The sequence below is a fragment of the Thunnus thynnus genome, chromosome 7 (genome assembly GCF_963924715.1).
Source record: "Thunnus thynnus chromosome 7, fThuThy2.1, whole genome shotgun sequence".
Lineage (NCBI taxonomy): Eukaryota > Metazoa > Chordata > Actinopteri > Scombriformes > Scombridae > Thunnus > Thunnus thynnus.
The window spans coordinates 1,408,811-1,434,687 of record NC_089523.1 but is presented as its reverse complement, the minus strand read 5'-3'; the positions used below and the strand labels follow the sequence as shown (position 1 = coordinate 1,434,687).

General features: G+C 38.8%; 1 protein-coding gene across 6 annotated transcripts in view; it reads right to left on the bottom strand.

Annotated features, from left to right (window-relative positions):
• The window catches only part of nf1a (neurofibromin 1a), a 94,702-nt gene extending 82,779 nt beyond the window's left edge, over positions 1 to 11,923 (bottom strand). For 4 of the 6 annotated variants that reach the window (XM_067593775.1, XM_067593776.1, XM_067593778.1 and 1 more), the window contains exons 1-2: positions 11,432 to 11,922; positions 4,831 to 4,974 (exon numbers count right to left, since the gene is read on the bottom strand). In XM_067593775.1, coding sequence (XP_067449876.1) covers positions 4,831 to 4,974; positions 11,432 to 11,794 — 507 coding nt within the window. In that variant the 5' untranslated portion in view covers positions 11,795 to 11,922. Of the gene's footprint in view, positions 1 to 4,830; positions 4,975 to 11,431 lie in introns of all 6 variants that reach the window. The other 2 variants (XM_067593773.1, XM_067593774.1) reach the window with 1 other exon arrangement.
• Positions 11,924 to 25,877: the final 13,954 nt, after the last annotated feature.

The following is a 25,877-nucleotide window of genomic DNA, read 5'->3' as shown; positions in this document are numbered from 1 at the left end:
TGTATCCTTTTTTAAAAAAAAAAAAGAAAAAAAAGAAAACAACCCAATTCTTTAGTAATTTAAAAGAACTGATAAGAGTGTTGATAAAGAACTGGACTAATAAGTCTAGGCCTATGGACTACCATACCTGTCCCTGCAGCTGGCTAGTGACTACAGCCTGACTATGGAAATAGTGCGTTTTTTAAAAAAAAATAAATTATTTAATGGTAATAGTTTAAAAATGTGTGAAAATGCATAGTTTTTAGTCAAATAACATCAAATTTTCTTGGGGTAGGACCCAAACCCTCAACCAAAACCCCTGTGGGCCTTTGACCTGGTTATTTTATTTGACACTCTGTGCCAGACCACTGCAGGCGGATATCATCATAAAAATGGGCAATCATATCAGCAAAATGGCGCAGAACAAGAAAAAAATGCCACCAGTATTTTATTGAACACCTTAGCTATGGATACATATCCTTCTGGTTTTTTTCCAGTAGTCCAATGTGAACTTGGCAAACTTGTTTTTTTGTTGTTGTCATTTTCAGTCCTAACTGTAACGTTTGAAGATATATAGTTACCTATCTGACGTTTCTGCTGGCTTTATTTTATGTACTGTGTTGCTCTGCTAGTGTCTTTCGTTTGTTTTGTTTTGTGGGGGGGTCGGCGGTGAAAATGCGGAGCGGAGTTTTGAGTTGTCTTCCTTTTATGTTTGTGAAACTGGATTGAACTGAACTGATTAGGAACTGTGGGGAAAATAAAACAGACACTTTGCCGAGAAGATTGAACTCTTGAGACTGTGGGATGAGTTAGACATACACACACTCACACAAAACCTGAACCCTTCTTCACTCTTCATCATTATCTGGCACCCCCATACACAGCAAAATGTAACCATTTTCCCTTCAGTTAAGATGAGCTGTGCTGGTGCTACTGCGCTACTAGCTTAAAAATGTCTGTGAAGTTTGCGGACATAATAGCTAAATCTCTCCATGGAAATTTTTTTTTTTTTTTCAGTGGATATCTTAGTTATAACGAGATTGCACAACCAAAGTAATTTTGTGTTTATATGTGAGGTATTTATTCAGTTTGGGAAAATGCCACAATCTCCAGAAGGCATTACCTTGAGTTGGCTGGCTGAGTCAGCAGAGACTAGAAATCGTCCCTGTTGCTAGGTCGTTACTAAGGGTCAGGCCTACTTGCTGGAGTAGTTAACTAGGTTTTATTACATAGGATTCTACTGACGTGAGTAATTGTTTTCCAGAGATTAGTCATACCCCATGTATTTCCATGGAAACGGAGATAACACAAGCAAAGTTTTTTATTTTTAGAGCAAACTACCTCACAATCTGAATACATTTTGTTTATATCTTTTATTTTGTTAATAAATGTTGTATAATCATAATATTACACTTGAGGGTGTGCTTTACCATCATTGTTGGCACAATAAGGTGTAATATTGTTTATTAATATTATGGGAAGACATTTAGCCTGCATTTGAATTGATAGGGGGCCTTAAGGGACCTGGATACTGGATAGGGGGCGCTGGCCCAAAAAAGGTTGAGAAGCAATGTTCTAAGTAAGATCTGAAGCAGTCTAGGGCAGTATCCCTGATGCCAACCCACTTCTCAAGGTAATCCAATAGAACTGTGTCAAATGCTGAGCTGAGATTGAAGAATTAAAAACAAACAATCACCTGCATCAGCTGAAAGTAAAGGATACTTTTATGAGAGCAGTTTCCGTACTGTGACATGAACAGAAACCTGACTGGAATTTATCAAAGATGTTATGATTATTCATAAAAGAAATCAACTTTAAATAAACAACCTTCTCTAAAACTTTGGATAAAATGGTCATTTAGAGATGGGTCTAAAATGATTAAAATCAAGAGGATAAAGGCTAGCTTTCTTGAGAAGTGGGTGTTTTACTGCATGCTTAAGACAGGAGGGAACACAGCCAGTAGACAGAGAGCTGTTTACAATGAATAAAATAGTGGGACCAACACTGTTAAAAACCTTCATCAGAAATATTGTAGGCATAACGTCTAGACGACTTGATGATGCCTTTAGCACAGCAACAGTGTCCTTTAAAGTTCACAGTGAGCGAGGGAGAGGGGTTACAGTATACAGAGGCGTCACGAGTGACGTGACCCATCTTGAGTCTGATTTCATTTATTTTGTTTGTTTGTTCACAGATCATGGTGGAGGCTTCAGTTTGTGGACTAGGAGGAGGAGGAGTTACAGAATCTAAGGACTCTTGGGTTATGACGGTTTGTTACAATGATGCTGGAGAAGTAAGATGACCTGGCTTCTTTTACAGCTTAATGATAAGTAAACATTAGTTCTTTCAGAAGTTCATCTGACACCGCCAATCTGTCCTTTTTCCATTTACGCTCTGCTTGTCTGCATTTTCTTTTTATTTCTCTGGTGTTGTGATTTAGCAAAGGCGTGCTTCCAGTTGGTTTGACTCTCTGGGTTTTTGTAGGTGCTATAGAGTCAAGAATAATTTGACATGTATTTGTTAAGTTATTTAGTAGATCTGTAGACATATTTGCTTTGGTTATTGCTATTTGTAGATGCAGTTGTTAGGGCCTTATGAAAGTCGTCAGCAGAGAAAGTATGAAGACATAGGAGGAGACATAAGTGGAAACTGTGTGAGCAGAAAGTGGTAACAAAGTCTTTAAATGAATAGCTTTGTGGTCAGAAACACATATGCTAGCCTCACAGAGATCAACGCTATCAATAATAAAACCAGAGCAGAGAACAATGTCCAGGGTGTGTCCATTTAAGTGAGTGGGACCTTTAACCCATTGAGCAAGATTAAAAGATTTCACAATGTCTATAAAATCCATACTAAAAGAGGAACCAGAAGGGCAGTAAACATGTATGTTTCAAACATTGATTTCTGGATGACTTTTTTTCCACAACAACAACAACTTCATCTCTTCCTTCTCCTTCATCGAGGTCAGCAGCTATATGACTGACACTGTTTAACTTAGAATCTGTGTGTAACAGCTTATCTGTCTGATGTCTAGAAGAGACAGGACGTTACTGAGGCTTTAACTACTATACTACTAATAAGAAGCTTCAGCAGTATGTGTTACCAAATTAGTTTTATTGTCAGTGTTTTATCAGTGCAACAAACCACCAAGTGACCACTGGGACTATGACGGTATCACTTCATTACCAGTATTGAGAGGAGGAATGACCACAGTAACCAAAAACTCTTTCAACAGACATGTGGGTATGAACACTGTATTAAGATAGACTTTAAAAAAAATATGAATCTGTCCTTTAAAAGGTTCTATTTGTAAGAATCAGAAATTCCTTCTCATTAGTGACACTAGTGGCCGTTAAGTAAGCTGTAGGGATGCCACAGTGAGGGAGTTTTCCCTTCGGCTAATAAACTTGTGACAACCACAGTGTTACCAGTTACACCGGACATTTTACAAGATAAGATATTCGTCGATGACACTCATCCCTAGAGTGCCTACTTTGATCTTTAAGGTTAGACTTTTAGTTTAGATCTTCAACTTACTTTAGAGTTAGTGCCGGCGGGCTTCAGGCTGCGGAGAGAGACATACCGAGAGCAGGCTGAGCAGGCTGAGAGCAGCTGCGCGCTAACAGCTATGTGTGTTCACAGCAGAGAGCAGGAGGGAGGACAGATGTCTCACTCAGCTACTTTTTGCTGAAACTCTGCTGCTGCGGACGGAGCAGACACTTTCAATTCAATTTTTAATTGTAGCGTCCGTTGTCTGACTAAGTATCGATAACACACTTAATGATTAAAAATTAGAGTTTTTTTCTAGTTGATGAACATGGGTGCTGATATGCAAAAAGGACCTAAATGGGTTTTATTTCTATTAAAAAAACAAAATGACAGTATGGGCAGTGGGCAAGTAATGTTATTGGTGTATGTCCCAACACCATGTAACACCGGTAACAGCGACTACTGTGGCAAGCCTAGTGAGCTGCAGTCCTGTTGCTTGCACACATGCTCGCTGAGCAATGCCAGCGTAGCGATGTCTTTTTCCTCAATCACACTTCTCATAATGCCAGACCTTCTCATTTGCGCAACCTGAAAATATATGGGTTAATCAACCACCCAAACCCAGCCCGCAAACCAGTACACCAGTAGGCTCAGCGAGCTGCAGCCGGGGAGCAACACACTGCGCCTGGGGAGGTAAGCTATGTTGTGCTGTCGCTCTGGAGCTTGTTTTCTGCTCTTTTGTTGAGGAAATAATGTTGTTTTAGTTGTGTGTGTGCTCGGGAGTGGGCTACTTGTCATTGCAGGGGTGTTTTGTTGTGAAATGTGTAGTGGTTGACGGAGGCAGCTAGCCGTCTCATTAGCTGGAGAGCTAATAACTGCAGGATGTTTCTAGTCAGATAGCACCGTTTTTGTTGTGTTGTTGTGTCAATATGCTGGTAATTTGTTGACATTAGTGGAAGAGCGGAATGGCACTCAGGAGCACGCAAAGATGTCACATCCTTTGGATTTTGGCGAGACCGGACCAGGTCCTTCACATAGAAATCAGTCCACAGGTTGTTACACACAAGCTAGAAAGTTGGGGAAGGTCAACCCGTTCATTCATTGGCAAAAAAAAAGATTGATACATGTAAATTGCTTCACAATTCTTACATATAGAACCTTTAATGCAAATGTCACAAAATAAATCTAGATTTAGTTTCACCATGTGTAACAACATATGCCCTAGTATCTTATTATATTATATTTATCAAGATAAAGATTTAGAATGAGTCCTGGCCAATCATGAGGCCACCACAGGTTCATTCAGAAGAAGTTAATGTAACATCCATTGCACATTCACTTGTCAAACAGAAGAGGACTTACCATGTTGTTGACATTTTTGAGGATACTGGTGAGGCCACTGATGACGAGGGAGAATTTGTACTTGGAGATGTTGATCAGACATTCTTTGTTGTGCTCTGTGCTGACTTTGGTGTGGGTGTTCTGGTGTCCAACTTTGATGGGAAGCTGGAGGGAAGGACAAGAGAGGATGATGATGATGATGACGTGTTCAATGTGTAGTATTACATTACAGTGAAGTCCACTCACTATGACCTAGAACATTCAGCTTTGTTATCTTTATTATGCTGTAATCATCATATTAGCTAACTGAAGTGTTTCTATGTTGTAGATGGTAGCTTAGCTTTAACTTAGGAGAGTCTTTACTCCACACTATTCCCAGTGAATACATTAGGGACCCAAACCCAAAATAAACTACTGTAAATTCTCAAATAGTAGCCAGGGTCTTTATTTATTGACTTGCAGAGAAGACTAGGCATTTATTTCAAACAGGCTTTTAATCTAATGGCTTCTTAAATAATATTTTTCTAAAAATCTGATGTGCCCTTGTTTTTATTTTCCTGCTAATGAAGTTAATGAAGCATATTTGTGTTAAAAAGAGAAATGGCTCTTCTGGTGTACTGATGAATTGGGGATGTGGAAATTAGAGCTGCAACGATTTGTTTATTAATCAATTAGTCAATTTGCAGAAAATTAATCAATTATTTTGATAATTGATTTATATTTAATGTTGAGTCATTTTTAAGAAACGAAAAAAAAACACCTTGTGGAACTTTGCATCAGATAATAAGCCTTACAATAAAGAGTTTTCACCAGCTGAACCAGTCTCAAACTTGAGGTATCACGCAGAAAAACATATATACAATATCATATTAACAGACTTTCCCTCTTGTACAGGACAGCTTTTGAGCATAGTCAGTCATCCCGATGAAGAACACATTTATGAGTTTTTATTAACTGGATGACATCTGCAGTATCATTACCGTGTTGACGGTGAAATACTCCATTATCCTGTGACATATTGCTTTAGGGTTAAAGATCTCAAAGATAACAACTCAAACCCAAAGTATATGCACCAAGTTCGAAATAAAACAGCTCCTTACTTTAGACATAAAGATCTGACCGAACATTACAGTCAGCTGAGCTTCATCAGGCACAGTGTGAGTCTCTGTAATACACTAGATCATGACTGTTGTATTCCATTTCAAATGAAAACTAATTTGCTTCATTTAATCCTAATTGTTGCATCCTTAGATTTCTCTCACATTTGACCAAAGTTTTTTTCCAACAATCCTCAGCTGTATCAGGTCTAAAAATTGGGCTCCTGATGGGAAGTCTTGGGATAGGAACTCAATACAGCCCCATGGTTCCATCATGAAGTCAGACTGTCACACCATCACATGCACATAACACACAATGTAAAACAGGCCATGCCTCTGTCTGCGGTCCAGTGCAGCACAGCGCGGTCAGTGAGCTCTTTGTTTCACACAGCCAGGCCTAGCCATTCCTCGAAAGGTCACACATATCTTTCCCATATATACTGTTTGCCTCAACTTAAGGACGCATGTACATGGACTGCATGGAGATTCAAATATTAAAATACGAGTAGGAAACCTGTGCAGGCGCTCGCCGCATGTGTGCGGATTTAAAACCTTTCAAGCTCAAAAACAGCTAGATGTATGTTCTGTTTTAAAGCTGGCACTCACAGCTGGGTGACACCTACTGCTGACGTGTTAGAGGTTTGATGTTAACAGTCGTAAGTAGAACATATAATAATGTAAACTATGAGGTCAACTGTACCATGGTAGCTATCTCTTTAATATCTTTGGGTATGTATTATTCAGACTGTTGTACGTATTGATTTATATTTGATTTTTGTATCAATGTGATGAGGTACTGTGATTTGTCAGGTATTTAATTTGATGGATTTGCCAAAAACAGACTTTTCTGTCTGGTTATTTTATCCAAAAAAACAGTGAAGACAGAAACGTGTTTGAGTCTGAGGTAAGAGTTATTAATATTATGGCATTATTTCATTCACGCACTAACTGTCCCAATTGTACGTTGTGTAATATCTGATCAGATATGGATAAGACTTTATGAAGCTGATAACAATCCATCAAAAGTGTCCAGATGGGCGTTGATCCCGATCCTGTGGATTGGACACTTAGAGTACTTGCTCATGAGTCACACTGCGGGACAGTTGAGGCTTATCACTTTCTTTAAGCAGTGAGTGAACAGTTCACATTCCTGAGGGTCTATCAGGAACACACACATCATTTCTTTCACATCATTTGGCTGTGACAAAGTTGGCAGGGAGGACATAAACAGGAAGTGAGCCACATATCTACGATGCTCTTTCCAATCAGGATCAGAATCGCTATGCATGCAGACAAGTCCTCATTGTACCTGGGAGCAATGCACTTTGCTTGATGGACCTCTATAAATTTTAGCTTCCAGCTACATTTACTTATAAAAATATACAATAGTGAGTGATTGGTAAAAAACAAAATCAATTTGGCAAATGTTTCAGCAACATTTTACAGCTGCCCTCCAACTCTACAGTGCTGCTGCTGCTGGTTGAAAGCTGCATGTGAACTTGAGGGTTTTGTTCATACTGGAGATGAATTCAAACTGTCTACATCCAACCCGTCCTATCACAGCAGATCTTCAAACTTCAGAATAACGCTGCACAGTCCTGGTCAAAATGACAATTAAGATTTCTGTCACTCAGAATTGAGATCACAATTTCCTCTTCGGGAACAGTATGCACTGCGGTTGGACAATAAGTGGCATTTGTCTTGCATGGCATTTATCCCTTGATTTGACAAGCCCCTAGTTGCTCTGCCGCCATCAGTGTGAGTGTGTGAATGGGTGTAAAGTGCTTTGTCTGTTAAAGGGGACATATTATGCTTTTTGTGATTGTCTGTTATTTATATACTGTTATGATGTCAGATAGCTCTGCTAAACATGGTCAAAGTTCCAAAACTTGAGGTCAACATATGTAGAAACGCTCCCTGCGAGTCAAAAGTCAGGGTTTTAACCTGGTCTGAACGCTTCGTTTGCGACAGCTTTTTCTACCTTGCTGACGAGCTGACGTCAGCTTGGCGTGCACGCCCATAAATGGCCAACCATTCTATAGCCTTGGCTGCTAAAGTTGTTTTTCCATGTGTTATTGGCGTTGTTCACTCTCATATTTCAGATCTGATTTCAGCTCCAACATGTATGGATCTATTTGAGAAGTTGACATTTCGAGTAAAGAACGAGAAAAAGTAGTGAAATCGTGCTACTGAAGTTTGTTTCATGATTTGTTGACGTAGCCTGCCTGCAGATGGGCAGTTTCCAAGAGTTGGCCAATCAGAACAGAGTGGGCTCCTTAAGAAGGGGGGGCCTTAAAGAGACAGAACTGAGGGACTGCATAAAGGGTCAGTATAAGATAAATAAGGAGTTTTTAACTGTAACTCATACATAAATATTCTAGTAGAGCCCCAGATTAAAAATATAGACCTGGAAATGTGCAGAATATGTATCCTTTAAGGTAGAAAAGCGCAATATAAGTGCAGAACATTTAACATTTACCATTTGAGCAGAGCCATATGTTTGGCTACCTTAGGTTAATCTTCTTGTGCCTGTGACAACTTGTTGGGTTTGGTAATGAACTGTATAAGGCTCCTGTTATGGATGTCTGTGTGATCGAGTGATAGGGTTGCTTCAGTTTTCCAGGCCTTGATAAATTCTTCAGATTGAATTATTTGTGACATTTCATGTGACTGAACTATTTTTTTTCAGAACTGTGGGCAGATTCATTTGTTCTTCATCATCATTAGAGCTGCAACTAACAATTATTTTCATTATCGATTAATCTGTTGATTATTTTCTCGATTAATTGATTGGTTGGTCCATAAAATGTCAGGAAATGATAAAGGAAAAAGGTCAAAAACTGTTTCCCAAAGCCCAAGGTGATGTCCTCAAATGTTTTGTTTTGTCACGACCAACAGTCCACAACACAAAGATATTCAGTTTACCGTGATAGAGGACTCAAGAAACACAAAAATATTCACGTTTAAGAAGCTGGAACCAGAGAATGTGGAATTTTTTTTCTTAAAAAATGACTAAAAACGATTAATCGATTATCAAAATAGTTTTAAAATATCTAATATTTGGCAACTAATCAATTAATCACTGCATCTCTACTGGGTTTGCTTCTTCTTTCACCATATTTAACCCCAACCAATCAGTGTCTCTCACACACATTTGATGTATGTGTGTTTTGGTCCTGCCCTCCTCTTTCAGTGCAGTGTGTCACATGAAGTAATGCAAACTTGACATTGGGAGTTCTTGGTTTGATCCAACAAATATGGTAGAATTGTTGTCATGCAAGAATGAAGTGTAATGGCATGAATCAACAGCCCTACTAAATAATATTATACAAAATATGAAGTAGAGCTGCGACAATTAGTCAATCGATTGATGAGTTGATCGACGGAAAATAAATCGGAAAATATTTTGATAATCAAATAATCAGTTTAGTCATTTATTAAGTAAAAATACCAAATATTTGCTGGTTGCAGCTTCTCATATGTTAAGATTTGAAGCTTTTCTGTGTCATGCATGATAAAAAAAAAAAAAGATCTGACAAAACAGGACAATTGAAGACGTCACCATGAGCTTTAAGAAGTTATATATATATAGACAAAACTAATCGATTAGTCAAAAAAATAATCAGCAGATTAATCAACAATGGAAATAACTGTAAATTCCAGCCCTACTATGAATGTTTATAAAGTATTCAACGTCTGATTCTTTTTCATTTTAACCCTTTGAGGTCTGATACACCAGCTCATGAACATTCCCCATTGTGCTGTATTGATACACTGAAATCGCTTCTTCATAAACTGCAATATGAGAACTGAACTGCACAATGGCAAAAAAAAAACAACAACAAAAAATGAATTAACAGCAGCCAGTAGTTTATATTTCTGTTCTATTTCTCAGGTGGACCTGTGCTCTATAGTTCTGCTATTGGTTGGAAGCTGCATTTGAACTTTAGCATTTCATTCTTCTGGGGTTGACGAGAGGCTTTCCAAATCCTGTCCAAACCCCCCCTGCATTAACAGTTTGCACTGACCATCTTCTCTCCAGATATATTACAATAAAAAAGTCAGTAAAGATGATGCTGTGATGAACAGAGGGCTACTTAGCTGTCAAATGCATCTAAACTGGATTGGGTTGACTCTAACTGTAGGCCAGCTATAGGTAGGGTGTGCACTATATAGGAAAATATAAAACCTGATCGGGACTCAGTTATGACCAGAAAGTCATCATTAAACAAATCCCATCAGGACATTAAAAAGCTATCAGGACCTTCCAAATATTAACTGTACTGTTATTACTGCTATTTACCATACACACTAGATGATGGTCAGCTAGTTTACAAGAGGAAGATATTCTAGTATCAGCAAAACTGAATTCCTATGAGGACAAATAGTAAAATAAACGGACTGGAGGGCTTTAGTCAGGGCTTAGGCTAACAATGACCAAGAAGTAGACATAACTCCTAAAGCCACTTTCACCCAACTGTAGTAATCCAAGCTGAGCTGCTAAGCCCGGCTTCAATCCATGATCAGTGGCAACTAACGCCTGACGCAAAGACTTCTGGAAACTAAACAGAGCTAAATCACTTTTAAATGGCAAGCATTGCTTTATATCCAACACACAGTGGCTGTCAGATTTCCCTTTGAACAAGAAAAGACACTTCTGGTAACGTTAATGCAAACTGACTGACAGCAAGTTGGAAGATTACCTACATTTACCTTTTTCTCTGTATGTCATTTTTGTTATTAAGTGCATAGTTTGACTATTGACCACAGTATTACAGAAAGTTCTTCTGTTTGCGACTGTTGCTTCCGTTTTACAACACATTATGAAATCTTATTGATATATCATAACTACAGGTACCAACTAGTGACTGTGACCAGCTTTAGTATGAGCACATGAAAATCTTTGGTCATATAGATTGCGGCTACAGAGTCCTTATGAATAAGTAAAAGGTTAAATTAAGTTTTAATGCTGTTGATTCAGCTGCTACATCGAGCAGACAGTAGTGGTTAGGATATTAGGGAGCAGGGAGAGCAGCATTCACTCTTAATACTCAGGTGATGTGCTGGTATGAACGCAGCGTGCTAACCCAGCCACATCTTATTTGTTTACATTAGACAGCTAGGCCTGCTAATGTTAGCTACCTAGCTGCATGAAAGAAAACGTTAGCTGGGGAACTTTAATTTGAAGACACACGCTTGTATGCAAGTTCAAATGTCACTGACATGTTGCTTTATTGTGTATTCTTTTTGCAGTTGGCCGACTAGCTCCGTACAAAGCCGTGTACAAATGTGGAATAAATCTGCTAATTGATGGAGGAGATGGCGCTAGCTAGAAAGAGCTCATCTTCAGTGTTTTGCAGCTGGAACAAACAACACAGAGAAGCTGCTGCTGACGGCAAAACACTCCTTTATTTACTTTTAAAAGGATCTCGTCTGTTTAATTGTAACGTTAGCCGGACTGTTGGGGCCTCAAGACGACCAAATCTTGCTACACCCATCCACTGAATCATATTAGCCCATCTTACCTGCTCATCAAATCTAGTAATCACGGCCTGGACCCACTCCACTGGTTTGTGAGCCGCCATGGCCGGGCGGAGGAACCGCGACGCTGCGCTGCTGGATCCAAGGTCTGAGGCCGGAGCTGACAGGCTCAGATATGCATGAAAATGTGTCCTGAATCGATGGGAAAGGACGAAAGGGGCGAGTATTTTTCCCTTTCTGTAGGATTCACCATGCCACCGCCATGACACACCACCGGAAGTCTTCTTCAGAGAAATTGATGGGAGGTGTTGGAGACCAGGATCAAGCGCACAAGGATGAAAACCACTTCCAGCCACAAGCTTCAAAGTAATGATGGGGATGACGACATGTTGCTCGAATGTATGCATACTAATGCAGTGGTGAAATGAGGAAGGTCAAACCAGTACTTTTTAAAGGAAACTAGAACTCCTTTTGTTCATGTTAAATGTTTTTTTTTTCTGGCCACCGAGTTTAGTTTATCATATATTTCTGCTGGTACGGCTGTCAAATCTGTGAAGTGGATGTTAAAACATCTGTTCTGCCACTCTGTGAATAAGCCCACACAGCTCTTTGATTAGCTGCTCTGCTCAACCAACCGCAACTGTTTCTTTTTTTTTTCGTGTTTTAGTTTGAAGCAGGATTTTCCAGACTTCCGCTCCTCGTGTACAAAACTGGCATCTTGGCAGCTTCCTTGGAGCGCATGCGTCCAGGCCTATCAGGATGTTTCCAGTGGATTTTATTGTTGTCATTAACCATTAAAAAGTGTTTACAAAAACAAATGCGCACAATATGGAGGCTCAACATTAGCAATTTAAAATATGCACCATGTCTTCTATGTATACAGTGTCTTCAGATATAATTTAAAGGTTATTTGGACAACAAAAAACGTCACCTACTGTAGTACTTTACATAAGAAAAGAAAAAAGAGTTTGATCCTGAATGGAGAAAAAACAGCGGAATTTCAAAAGTTCATTACTTAAATACTATTATGAAATGACTCAAGCTTAAAGTCCCCCTCATGTAAAACTGTGTTTTTCTTCTTGTTCCTTCAGTTGGGTGTTTGATCATCACTGTGTAAAATGATGTTTGTGCAGAGTTTGTTTTTTACGTTCATCTGTTGAGGAAGGAAAGTTTCTCTGAGCTCACCTTAAATCTGAGTTTAAGGTGTGAACCTACAAGCAGGATTAGTGACATCACAACTAGTTTGGAACCAATCGAGGACCAGTATAGGCTATAACTTACACAAATATGATGTGGAAACCTCAAGTCTCCAGTGCCCATAACTCACAACAGACTTTACGCTGAATTAGACATATCTTGCATTCAGCACTTTAACTTCTGAAATGAAATATATTTGCATAGTCATAGGTTCTGGATTTTTCAATGAGGGAGAAGGAGTACTAAATGTCATTTGAAGGGTTTTTAACAAGGCAACTGAATATTTTTTGTGGCAAAAAACATGCCAAACACAATTTATTATTGGCCCAAAACATGCCTGGAGGGGATCTTTGATAAATTAAAGGCAATAAACAAAGTTAAGAAGACACATTACCATCTGGAGATGACACTAATTTATTTTTAAATGAACATGGGAATGGGCATAGTGCTAACAAACATCTGTCATGGAGGCTGTGAATACAACAGGAACATTTAAAAATCAAGGAAACCAGAACTAATATAATATTTTACATATTAACACAGGTTGTTACAGATCCTTTATATTAAGGATCACTGCTACTTCTACAGAAATTAAGTAGGGTTTTTCTCCAGTATTAAAATGACTAGTCAGTCAGGTGTAGTTTGACATGTAAAACATGTCAATCAGTTTTATGAAATTCAAGTGAAAGAGTCATCACGAGGCTAAGGCTGTAGTTACCATTGAGGACATTGAGATCATGTCCTCTGTGTTGTTCCTTGGAGTTTAGGGGTCTTAACAACTGGAGAGAGACTTTCACCCAAATTACACATTGACTGTGTCTGAAATCACTGCCTCATTCCCTCATTCACTATTCCCTATTTAACAAACACTCAGTAGTTTACTGTATGTGAGCAGTAAAAATTCAGGCAGTTATGAATCATCATCATTTTGTGTCATTACCAACAGGTGGAGTGTTGCACAGCTGTAATTTTCACCTTTATCAAATGCAAAGCCATGTGGGATTTCTGCCATGCCATTACTAATTTTTGTTGCATTGTGGGAATGTTTGACACAATAGAGCATAAAGTTTACACTGAGAATTTGCACATTTAAATAAAATGGCAGACAATAAATAAAGTTAAAGGGTAATAAAAGGTAGGGAGTGATGTCAGACAACCACTGTGTCTGTTTTTACGGCTGATTATGATGTTTTTTAGACTCAATATTTTTGGCCACTTGGGGGCAGCAAAAGTTCAATATTCATTCGGCTCCACCGACTCCAGAGAAAAATATGCTCTATGTTCACAGTTCACCAGCCCGTCTCTGACTGTGTCTGTCTGGTTTGGTGCTGAGCAGGTAGTGGACAGCAGTTTTATCAGAGCTTTTCCTCTGAAAACAGCTGCCTGCTGCTGCTGGACACCAGGTTGGTGGAAACTCCAGGTTGTAAAAACAAAACAATGAGCTAAAACATGCTAAAATGTTTTTCTCAATGGGTTACTCCAGTGATTTAGTACTGCACTTTCACTCCCTATAACTTTGGGGAACATGCAAGACATACTAGAAAAAGAGATCATATTTCTCCCATTTTAGCTTCGCTACATTGGCTTCCAGTAAAATCTAGAATAGAATTTAAAATCCTTCTCCTAACTTACAAAGTCCTTAATGGTCAGGCACCATCATATCTTGAAGAGCTCATATCCTCCTATTATCCCACTAGAGCACTGCACTCCCAGAATGCAGGCTTACTGGTGGTTCCTACAGTCTTTAAAAGTAGAATAGGAGGCAGAGCCTTCAGTTATCAGGCTCCTCTCTTGTGGAATCATCTTTCAGATTCGGTCCGGGGTGCAGACACCCTCTCTATGTTTAAGAGTAGGCTTAAAACTTTCCTTTTTGATAAAGCTTACAGTTAGGGCTGACCAGGCTCACCTTGGATCAGCCCTTAGTTATGCTGCTATAGGCCTAGACTGCTGGGAAACTTCCCATGATGCACTGAGCTCCTCTCTCCTCTTCCTCCTCTCCATCTGTATGCATTCACGTAACATCAATGCATGTCACTAACTTGCATTCTTCTCCGGAGTTTTTTGTGCTTTCTCATCTCGCAGGAAACCCTGGGTTGCAGGCCTAGCCTTTGCGGTCCTTTGCAGTTCTGTTGGTGTCCTTCCCCCCCCCCCCTCTTTCTTTCTCTCTCAACCAACCCGGTCAAAGCAGATGGCCGCCCACCAAGAGCCAGGTTCTGCTTGAGGTTTCTACCCGTTAAAGAGGAGTTTTTCCTTACCGCTGTTGCCAAGTGCTTGCTCATGGGGGAATTGTTGGGTCTCTGTAAATTAAAGTACAGTCTAGACCTGCTCTATGTGAAAAGTGTCCTGAGATGACTTTTGTTGTGATTTGGCGCTATATAAATAAAAATTGATTGATGGATTGATATCCTGACTTTTAGTCTCTAGTATAGGACTTAACTCCAGAAACACTAGATCCTACACTTCCCATAATGCAACTAATAGAATTTTTTGTTAGACCCCTGCTGTCTGGTAAATGCACAAGTCTTCTGAACTCAATGTTTGGAACACAAGCTTTCTATTGAAAATATTGAATCTCCAAATCCAAGCTGAGTTAACCCTGATGACATCATCAGTTATTTTTTCAAACTTCCAAAAGGTTGCTCCAGAGCCATAAAAGATAATTGACTATTAATCAAATAATTGTTTGGTCTGTTAAATATCTGGAAATGTCCAGGGTGATGTCACAACATGTCCATTTTTTATCCAACCAACAGTGCAAAACCCAATGGTATTCAGTTTAAAATGACATAAAATAGAGGAATGATTGATATTTCTGTTTTAAAAATTACAATTATTGAAAAATCAAATTTCCGTAGATTAACTAATCTTGTCAGCTTTAATATAAACCTGATATATTGCTTTACATAAAACTACGTAACAGTGTGCAAAGCAGTTCAGATTAGCTCCTGCTCAACCAGCCACAGCATGGAAGTGCTGCTTGAATATTAATACATCAGTAATAATCCATTATTATTTAAATTTAATTTGGTATTGACAGAGGCCATGCTGCCTCCACAGTGAGTTTAAGTACATGTAGCTGATGATACTTAGGTTCTTCTACTTAAGTAACACTGATTGCAGAAACTTTAGCTTTATTTTTACATTACTCGAGTAAAGGATCTGAGTACTTCTTCCATCACTCAGCCTTCATGTAAGGAGATAAAATGTACAGAAATTACAGTTTATTAAAGGGTGAAAATGATAATACATTTTTGGTGGTGGGGCAAAAATTTCTCAGGGAATTTGGACTCCTGATCTCAGCATATCTAAATCCCTGGCTATGGCCTTGCAAGTGGACAGGTTGAGGGACCATATGGTGTGGAATTTTGGAGAACATGCCATGTTATGTCTGCTCACACCACTCGTGAACTCTGGTGAGGAATTGGTTTTAAGGGCAGCACTCTGTGGGGTCAGAAAGGACATGGGAGTCACATATTCACAGAGCTATAGGCAGGATTTTAGAAACACTGAGGTCAAGGGCCCAAATTCCTCCAGACCGCACACACCTCCTAAGAAATGTTTGACTAACCACTAAAAGTCTGTAAAGTACACAGATAATTCTGTTTTATTTATTATTATATATTATTATTTGACTGTTAAATTATGATTTTTTAAAATTTAATCTCACTTCATGCTTGCCTATATTTCAAAGCTTTTTTCGCAATGACAGGAATCTAACAATTAAAGAATAATAATGACTAAGTTAGGTCTGTAAAGGACCCCTGTAAACTCGTCTGTCCCATATGGCCACACTCAAACTTAAGATACATTTGTCCAATAAAAGGGAGATAGTGGGATGCAGATGGGGAGGAGGTATCTTCAGGGGTTGCTGGCAGTTAGGAAGTGTCTCATTGTCTCATGCCACATTTGCCCAGCCTGTAGTGATCCTATCAGAATTGGTTGGCTAGAACTTAACAGTGGCACCATCATCAATAGCGCTGTGTAGGCACACACAACTTGGGGTAGGAAGGGATCTGTATGTATGATGATACTGTTAGAGTTTGATTTCCTCAGTTGCAAACAGCACAACACAGCATCAGAAGAAATCTACACAGTGGACCTTGAATTATGATTTTTTTGTCAAATGATGTCAGTAGTTTTATCAAATGATGATAGTGACATGAGGCATGGTGATATGAGAGATTTTAGGCAAATATAGTAATATAATTTAATTCATAAATATGGTGACAGAAAAATGAATTAAATGATGCAGGGAGTCATGCAAATTTATGATGATACACAGTCTTATATATATATATATATATATATATATATATATATATATATATATATATATATATATATATATATATACACACTGAAATAGTGAGTAATGGATTTTATTATAATACTAAGTAACTGAGTGGTAATATTACATGATTTTATGCAAATGTAAAGGGACAAAGGAAGGACTGAAGTTAATGTCAAGTCAAGTTACCTTATTGTTACATCTCATGACACAAGTATAAGAGAATAAAAATCTTTTTCAGCTAATGATGTAAGAATTTTTTATACAAATGTGTTGTGATACAACACTACATAGTCATGCTCCCATAGAGATAAACCTGATTTCAATGGCTCCATTACCTTTTTCACCATCAGGACAAATATTACTCTTTTAGCCCATCTACTGGTGAAGCAAAAATCTTCCTGATGTTGTTCCTGCTACTCAACACTGCAGCCTCTAGGAAGTGCAACCAGGGCTTTCAGTCTGGGGAGTAAATACTAACAATGTGAAGCTTCATCATCAACACATTAAAATATGATACAGTAGCTGTCACAAATTTAAACCTCAAAACTGAACAAAAAAAACAAAAACAATCCCAACATCTCAGCACTCTTACTAACTACAAACATTCTAAGGTTTACTGCAAGGCAGTTGCATGAACTGGATTACATAGTGCAGGCTGTGTCCAGCTTCACTGTTACCTGTGACTTCCAGGACCTCCTATAGCTTCTGATTTTGCCTGCACAAAATCTCTGCTTTTTGATTGCTATTCAAACATATGAAGAAAGTATGACTATCTGTAAAACTGTAGAGGCAAGTCCTATATTGACTATTATTTACACTACAGTACTCAGTAGTATCTAAAAATGTATAATACCTGTCCCACCCGTTCAGGCCACATACTCATGGAGATACATTTTTGGCTCCACTGCAAAGCAGCATTACAGATATGTGTCCAGAAACAAAAATGATATTAACTCTAAGCACAGACAAAACTATTTCAAAAATTCATTTATTGAACTGAAATAATACAGTTGCAAATATGTTAAGGCACCTTATTACATCTGCACAGATGTCACGAGTGACTCAAAGCTATGGTTGTCAATAACTTAATGAGAAAAAACAGGGTAGCATTCACATTAAAGATGAAGAAACTCAGGTGTCATCTTGTGGTGTGTTTGAAGACACTGGACTCAGTATAACACATTCCTACACGTTCTACAATTACATTCAATACGATACTTTAGAGCTGCACTCAGCTGTTCACACTGTTGGCATTCCTGAAGCCTTCTTTCTCCCTAAAACTCTTTTCATTCATACAGTGGTAATGTCTGAGACCAGGCTCATGTTGCATTGACTTGAAACATTAACAACAGCACTGAGTCACAATAGGAAAACTGTTTTTGACCATTCACCTGTTTAAACATTTTGGAACACCTCTGGTCAAACTTGGCAAGCTGTGCACAAGTCCTTTGGTATGCATGATATTGCATCATATGTAAGACATCATTAGAAACAACATGAATCCACCTGCTGCTCTAAAATGAACATGATAAAATTAAGTCATACATCATCTTCATCCACCTGAAGGCACCAAGGAGCAACTGATTCTCCATTCACTTTGATTTCTTCTTTTTGCAGCTTGAATCCTGCTTAAAGCAAAGAAACACACTTTGGAGGAGGCTTTCATTAAGACAAACGGTAGATATGTTGGGACAGAGACGAGGCCAGAGGCTAGCCTACAGAGGGACGGTTGTCAGGTAATCCTTTGGGTATAGCCATTGTCATTTTGTCCAACCCCAGTCAGTTTGGGAGTTCATGTCTTTTAAGCAGAACCTTGATGTCTACTCGATAGCGTCAGGCCTGGTGGCCACATAGACAAAGACAATGATGAGCAGCACCACTACGGCCAGCGTAGGCAGTACTACGGTGGCCACCTGCTGTCGGGCTTCCTGCATGGCCTGCTTCCGCTCCTTCTTGTCCTTGGATGTTTCTTTCTTGGGTTTGCCCTTGAGCTGCCTCATGATGTCTTCCTGACCGCCTGCTCTATGTCTTCACTGTGCTCACAGGGACCTGACAGACACAGAAACATATCAGATATATCACATAAGACACATATCCATAGCACATATTCCAGAATAGATGAACATGCTGAGACATGCTTATCTTAGAGGACGGAGTATTTCACTCTGGGCAAGATGTAAAGAGCAAAGAAAGAATGTGAATGAAGAAGATTTTCACAACCTTGAAAAACAACATGCACAGACTCAAGATGTACAGTCACAAAATGTGCTAACACAAAAGAGACTTGAGTTTAAAAATCTTATGACCACTAAAGCAGAAAGAAAGATAGCAAGGACATGGTATCATTATTATGAGAAAGGGGAGAAGACAGGAAAACTGCTGAGTTTGATGATCAAAAAACGAGAACAAGAACAATTACTAAAATCTATCGAAGATCCAGAGTGCAATATTACAAATGATCCCATTGGAATCAATAAATGTTTTGAAAATTGCTATCAGGATCAGTATGGATAAGATGAGTAAATGGGCACAACAGAGAATGGATGGATGAGGACATCACACAAAAAGAAGTAACTGATGTATAATATCTCTGAAAACACATTACCAGGGCTAGATGGTTTTTAAAAAGATTTATTGATCACCTTGTACCTCCTCTTAACAGCTAGGCTCAATGAATCATTTGAAAAGGGATCACTACCCAAGTCTTTACAACTTTCCTCAATTTATGTCTTTCTAAAACCCTGCAAGGATGAACCTCTATATACCTGGTACAGGCCTATCTCACCACCAAATCATACATCTTAAATACTCTCAAACATAATAGCACTCAGATTAGAAAGAATCATTGGGCATCATGCAAGAACCACTCATATTAACAGATTAATTCTAAAGTATGACGAGTGATTTAAGAAGATTTTTGACATTCATCAATTTAATTCAAAAATTTTTTACATTTTTTTTTTTACGTACGAACAGAATTTACAAGTGGTCCAGAGCCAGAGCTGTTGTACGTGTCATGAACAGATAGTCTAACTTTCTTCAAAAGAAGAAAACTCTTGTTTGATTTAGAATGATGTCTTAATCTGAATGAATGTGGAGTTTAAATATGATATGTGGAAGCATTCTATCTTTATTTCTGTCACACTAGATTTTTACGCTTTGGTAACATTTCTGTGAATGAAACTCGACCACACATGGATCAGAACATGGAGCCTTACATGGCAATTTTAGGGGCTAATGATCAGATCTCACGAAAATGAAAATGAATGTTTAAGAGAGTTTGGTGAATCTGATTTGGAACACTCGTACAAGTAAACAGGGTATGATTTCATATTATTAATGCATCAAAAGAATCATGTGATCCAAAAATTGTAATATCTATGAACACTGAGGAAGTGTTTTCAATTGATGATTTTTGGAGGTAACTTCCTAACTTGGATAAAACTGCTGTACAGAGCAGCTATTGCAGAGCTGGTCTCATTTTCCTGCTTAGTTCATATTAGTTCAAACCAATTGCAGCTCTATTTTTTTTTAACTCTCAAACATTAACATTGGTACTGGCTTTAAAAATCCAGTATCAGTTGGTCTCCAGAAATCATCTATATGACATAAAGGCACCATCACATACACTGCATGTCCTATGAATATTCATCATACCTTCCATTCACTTCTATTGAAGTCCAAACAACAGATGAATTCATCTTTTGTTTTGATGCGATCTCCAGCTCGCAGGTCAGACTTTATGTTTCTTCAGTTTTACCTTGCAAAAGGTAAAACTGAATGCACAAATCATTGTAGCATGTGCAATCAACCTGTTTCGCAAAATATCACACAATGCAATGTTGTTGAATATAAGACTAAAGTGACTAAATCTTAAGCCTAATTAGTCTAAGTAAAAAAAAATGCGGTGGAATGCGAAGGAATACAGTGTAGACCTATTCAATTAATACACACATGTAACTGCATGATTACTACATAATAATAACACATCTTCTTTACTGTAATAGTGTTTAATGAACATGAATTAACTACTTATTTCGACTTGATAAAAGTTTCAAGCGTCTGTTCATTTAACAGGAAGAAAATGGAAACTAATGGCTGCTTAGAGGGCAGCAAAAACTACAGCAGCCATTTTAAACACAACACCATGCTGCATCAGTAATATTAATATTAAAACGTCATTTGTGCTAAACATGTTACAATACGTAAAAACACTATTATGGTTTTTATGCTGCGTCTGTATTTGTGACAGTTAGTTACGTACGGGTTACTCTCCCGACAAGTCAAACAACCGTTAATTTAGTCGAATAAAAAATAAATAAATCAAGAAAAAAATGTCGTCATTTTTATATCCCAAACTCTGTAGTCGATGAGCACAACTGCGGCCCAGCAGTAGTCAAGCTAATATTACACGCTGTAAGTACGCTGTTAGTAGCAACACCATACGGCAGTGAAGTGACTGTTAAGGTACCGGGGTTAGCTAGCTTAACAGTAGGTGTCAGTTTTAGCCACATTGTTGCACATTTTCTCTCTCTAGCGTTATGTGCTGTTGAGGAAGTTGGTGAACATATTGGTCCTGAACCCGGCTCCTCGTGCTAGTTAGCTGATACTAACTTTAGGACATGTTAGCTACAGCACTGATGAAATACTGCTGACGGTTAGTTGAGTGAGTTTGGTAGTTAGAGTTATTACCTTACAAGTGGAGTCAGAGTTGAGAACAGTTCCACGCTGAAAGCTTTTGGCCCGCTCATCCGCTGTTTGTTGCGGAGTCCCAGATGTCAGGTTTGTTACGACAGAAAGTATAGTATTGTACAACTTACAAACCTGCGGGTCTATTTCTTACGGGGCTTGACGTGGCAGTCACTGGAGAGCTCCTGGAGTATCACCAACAAGCCCGCCATGATCAAAACAAGGACACTTCCGGTCACCACCTCCAAAATAAAACCCTACATGAAGGCGTTGCCTTAATAAAGTCAATTCATCATGTGGCAGCGGTGTGGCTCACTGACGTGTTTTTAATACTTTTCAGACAACAACAGAGGTCTACGGCACAGATGAATAAGATATATCAGACTTTGATGCACACACAATAGTTGTTTGTGGACGAGTTCATTGTTGTGCTCTGCACATGAGATTTGTTGACAATAAGAAAAATGTAGAAAACCGCCAGCCTTATCCTTAAAGATACATACATACTTTGTGTATTTTAATGTGTATTTATGTGAGGGTTTTATTTGCCTTATCCTTTAAAAGGACATGTGCTCCCTCATTGAAAAATACGGAATCTATTGATCAGAAAATATTGTTCTTTCCAAAAGTTTAATTGCTGAATGCATCAGACTTCTCCTACTTACTGAGAAGTCTAAGTTCAAGTTACCACATGTGTAAGTTGAATACTGGACCAAGATTGGCTCCAAACTAGTTGTGATGTCACAAATCCTGCTTGTACATCCATGTGTTAAATTCAGATTTATGATGAGAACAAAGAAACTTTCTCCCTTCAGCAGATGAATGTGAAAACAAACTGCACATAGATCATTCTGGACAGTGAAACTCAAACATCCACATAATATAACAATATGCAAAATACATTTTTGTGTGTGTGTGTGTGTGTGTGTGTGTGTGTGTGTGTGTTTAAATAGCTGGTCACTGTAGTTTTTAGCAAATGTTACTCAAAATGAGGAAATAGCGCTTCTGTTGTGGACTATTTTTGATGGCGGATGAATCCACATTTGGTGCTCTAGTTAGTATTTGTAGCAGCAGGACAGTGTATGTGGGATTGAGTCACAATAAATTACAGTGTGTGTGTTCATGGTAATGAAGGAACATTTCACCCAGTGCAACAGTGTGACTCATTGATGTGTTTTTAATAGTTTTTGGACAACAGTGGAGCTCTATGTCACAGAGGAATAAGATATATCAGGCTTTAATACACACACAATACTTGTAAGTAGATAAGTTAATTGCTGGTTTCGGACTGCCCATGAGAGTTGTTGACTATAAGAAAAATATAGAATGTCACCAGACGTATCCTTTAAATACACATACATATACATCAAAAAGGTAAAAAGACATGCCCGAATCTCAAAGATCAGTTTATACCAATCCATCCTGGTTCAACATGAGCTTGTTTGACAGGTTATCATCCAGGTTGTTGCTGCTGGTGTTGAGGTCTGTTCTGAGTCAGTGTTCACCCTTGTGCCTATTTCCCACAAGCTGTCTCCCACAGAATGCATTTGGCAAAAGAGAAATGCTGGCTGTGAAATTAGCTTTGGAAGAGGAAAGCTAGGGGGGGAGGGAACATCTATTTTTAGTTCGGAAACGCCACAAAAACCAAGCATACATTCACACAGTCAAGAAAGTAAACTTCTGGCAGGCAAGGTGTTTTTTTTCAATTATTTTAATTTAACACTGTCCTACAGCATAGGTGCCAAGAACATGAAGCCAGCTGCCCTTTATTGCCACTTCTGTGCTGAAGAGAGTACTGGAGCTCCAGTGACCATCCTTTCCCAGTCCTGCATAGTGGGAACTATCTCTAGGGACATAGAGCACAGGTAAAGGCTTCACATCATTTCATTCATCCCATCCTGGTCCTACACCTGTCCTGCTCACCATCTAAATGATCTAGAACCCTCTCCCTTCAGTGGGGACACCTTCTAGGATCACCGATCACCCAGGTTCTACCAACATCCTGGCCTTCCTAAAAGAGCACTTCTTTTGACCCATAATGGAGATCAGTAGCAGGTCATTTGTAACAGCCTGTCAAGTCAGTGCCCTGCATAAGTCCTCTCTTTGAGCCCCTTCTGGTGTACCATGACCTCTTCCTACCCTATAGTCAACCCAGCACTTGTATCTCACTGGATATCATCACCAGTCTTCCCCCCTTCCTGCAAACATAAAAAGAGAGCTGTAAAATCCTGAAGCCATTCGTCTCTCCACATTCTTACCTGCATATAGTTTTGACTGTATATGGAAACATACACCCATTTTTACCAGCCACAGCCACAAAACTCCATATATTTGTCATTAGGTCCAGAGCATGAAGTGCCAGGGGCCAATGGTTCCTGGCACAAAGTGCAAGGAACTGAATTTTGTGAAGGTTACTCTCCTCATTTTTGGTCAGCAGGTGTGAGTGTGCAAATTTTTATCAGGGCCCAAGCATAAAAGTGTGAAGAAACTCTTGTTTTCGTAAAGATTATTTCAAAGAATTATCAGCGCCCCAGCATGAAAGTGCCAGGTGCCCAACGGTCTACACATGATATACAGCAACATGAACGTATCATTATTGGGTGTTCTCTAGCGCCACATAGTGGACACAGGAAGTGATAGTTATCTCCTACATGCAATGTCCAATATTCATGAAATGTATGTCCATGTCATTTGCCCTCTGGTAAATTAATATTTCACTCATGTAGTATTGCCTACAGGCAACAAGAAGTAAATGGTAAATGGACCGCACCTCAATATAGCACCTTTCTAGTCTTCCAACCACTCAAAGTGCTTTTACACTACAAGCTACATTCCCCCATTCATACACACATTTGTTCACTGATGGCAGGGGCTGCCAGGCAAGGTGCCAACCTGTGCATCAGAAGGATCTAATCATTCACACATAAATTCACACACCAATGGCACAGCCATCAGGAGCATTTTTGGAGTTCAGTATCTTGCTGAAGGACACTTTGACATGTGGACTGGAGGAGCCGGGAATCGACCCACACAGAGCTGTGTCAAGGGACCTCCAGCAACAATACCATGACTGCCGCTTCCTCCGACACATGCGAGGTGCAAGGGCCCATTCATTGCTGCTTGCAGCTTTAAATAGATTTATTTCTGTTATTGATTAATCAGCATTTGTTTCACACATGCTTTTTTTCTAAATGCCATGTTTTTTGTATATTGTGAGTTGGCAGGCCAAGCAGGTCTACATCAGCAGCACCTCTGGCCAAGGGGGCATCAATTTGGGCTGACCGGGTCAACAATTTTTTCCCATGTTTCAATCACCTATGCATGCACAGTCAAAAAACATACAATATTTACACATACAGCTTTGCTCCTATAAATAAAATAACAAATTTTCTGTAAATAACCACTCTGGCCCCACACCTCCAGGAGATCCATGACAGGCCAGCACCCTCCTGGTCTGGGGATGTCCCATGCCAGGGTTGATGCTAAACACTAGACTGTAGCACTGCTACAATGTATTCTCTTAAAGATTATCTTGGAACACACCCTTTTAATCTGGATTTTAATTTGCATTATTTTATATTTCATAGATTATATAACTGATTTCATCTTAGTTTAACTTATTTTACTGTTTATTGTATATATTTGAATAGTGTTTCTTTTGTTCTTTAAAGGGAGTTTAAGGACAGGAGATAATAAGGAACAAGAGTCTACAGCCATAGTGGCTACTTGAGCTAAATGCTAATATCAGCATGCTAACATGCTCACAATGATAATGCTGACATGTTGATGTTTAGCAGGTATAATGTTTACAATGTACCACGTTGCCATAGGGTTTTAGCATGCTAACATGTGCTAATTATCAATAAACACAAAGAACTGATAAACCAAAGTAAAATGCACATAATCAAGTTTTGACCTGATGATGGTAATAGATGAAAAGTCAGGATATCAAAGTTACCACAATTCATCCTACAATTCATCTGAGGAACATGAATGTGTGAACTGAATTTCACAGCAATCCATCTAATAGTTGAGATATTTCAATATAGAACTAAAAAGTCAACCTTGTGGTGGCAGTAGAGGAAAAGTCATCAGATTACCAAAGTGGTCAGAATGTATATTCCAGGGACCTTGAATATCTGTTGTAAAATTCATCTCAATCCATCTGATAATTGTTGAGATATTTCACTCTGAACCACAAATTTCAACCTCTTTGTGCCACTAAGGGAAGAGTCTGAGGACCACCAAAATCTGTAGGATTCATCATTTGGGGACCATGAATACAATATACGATGTACAATATTTCATGGCAA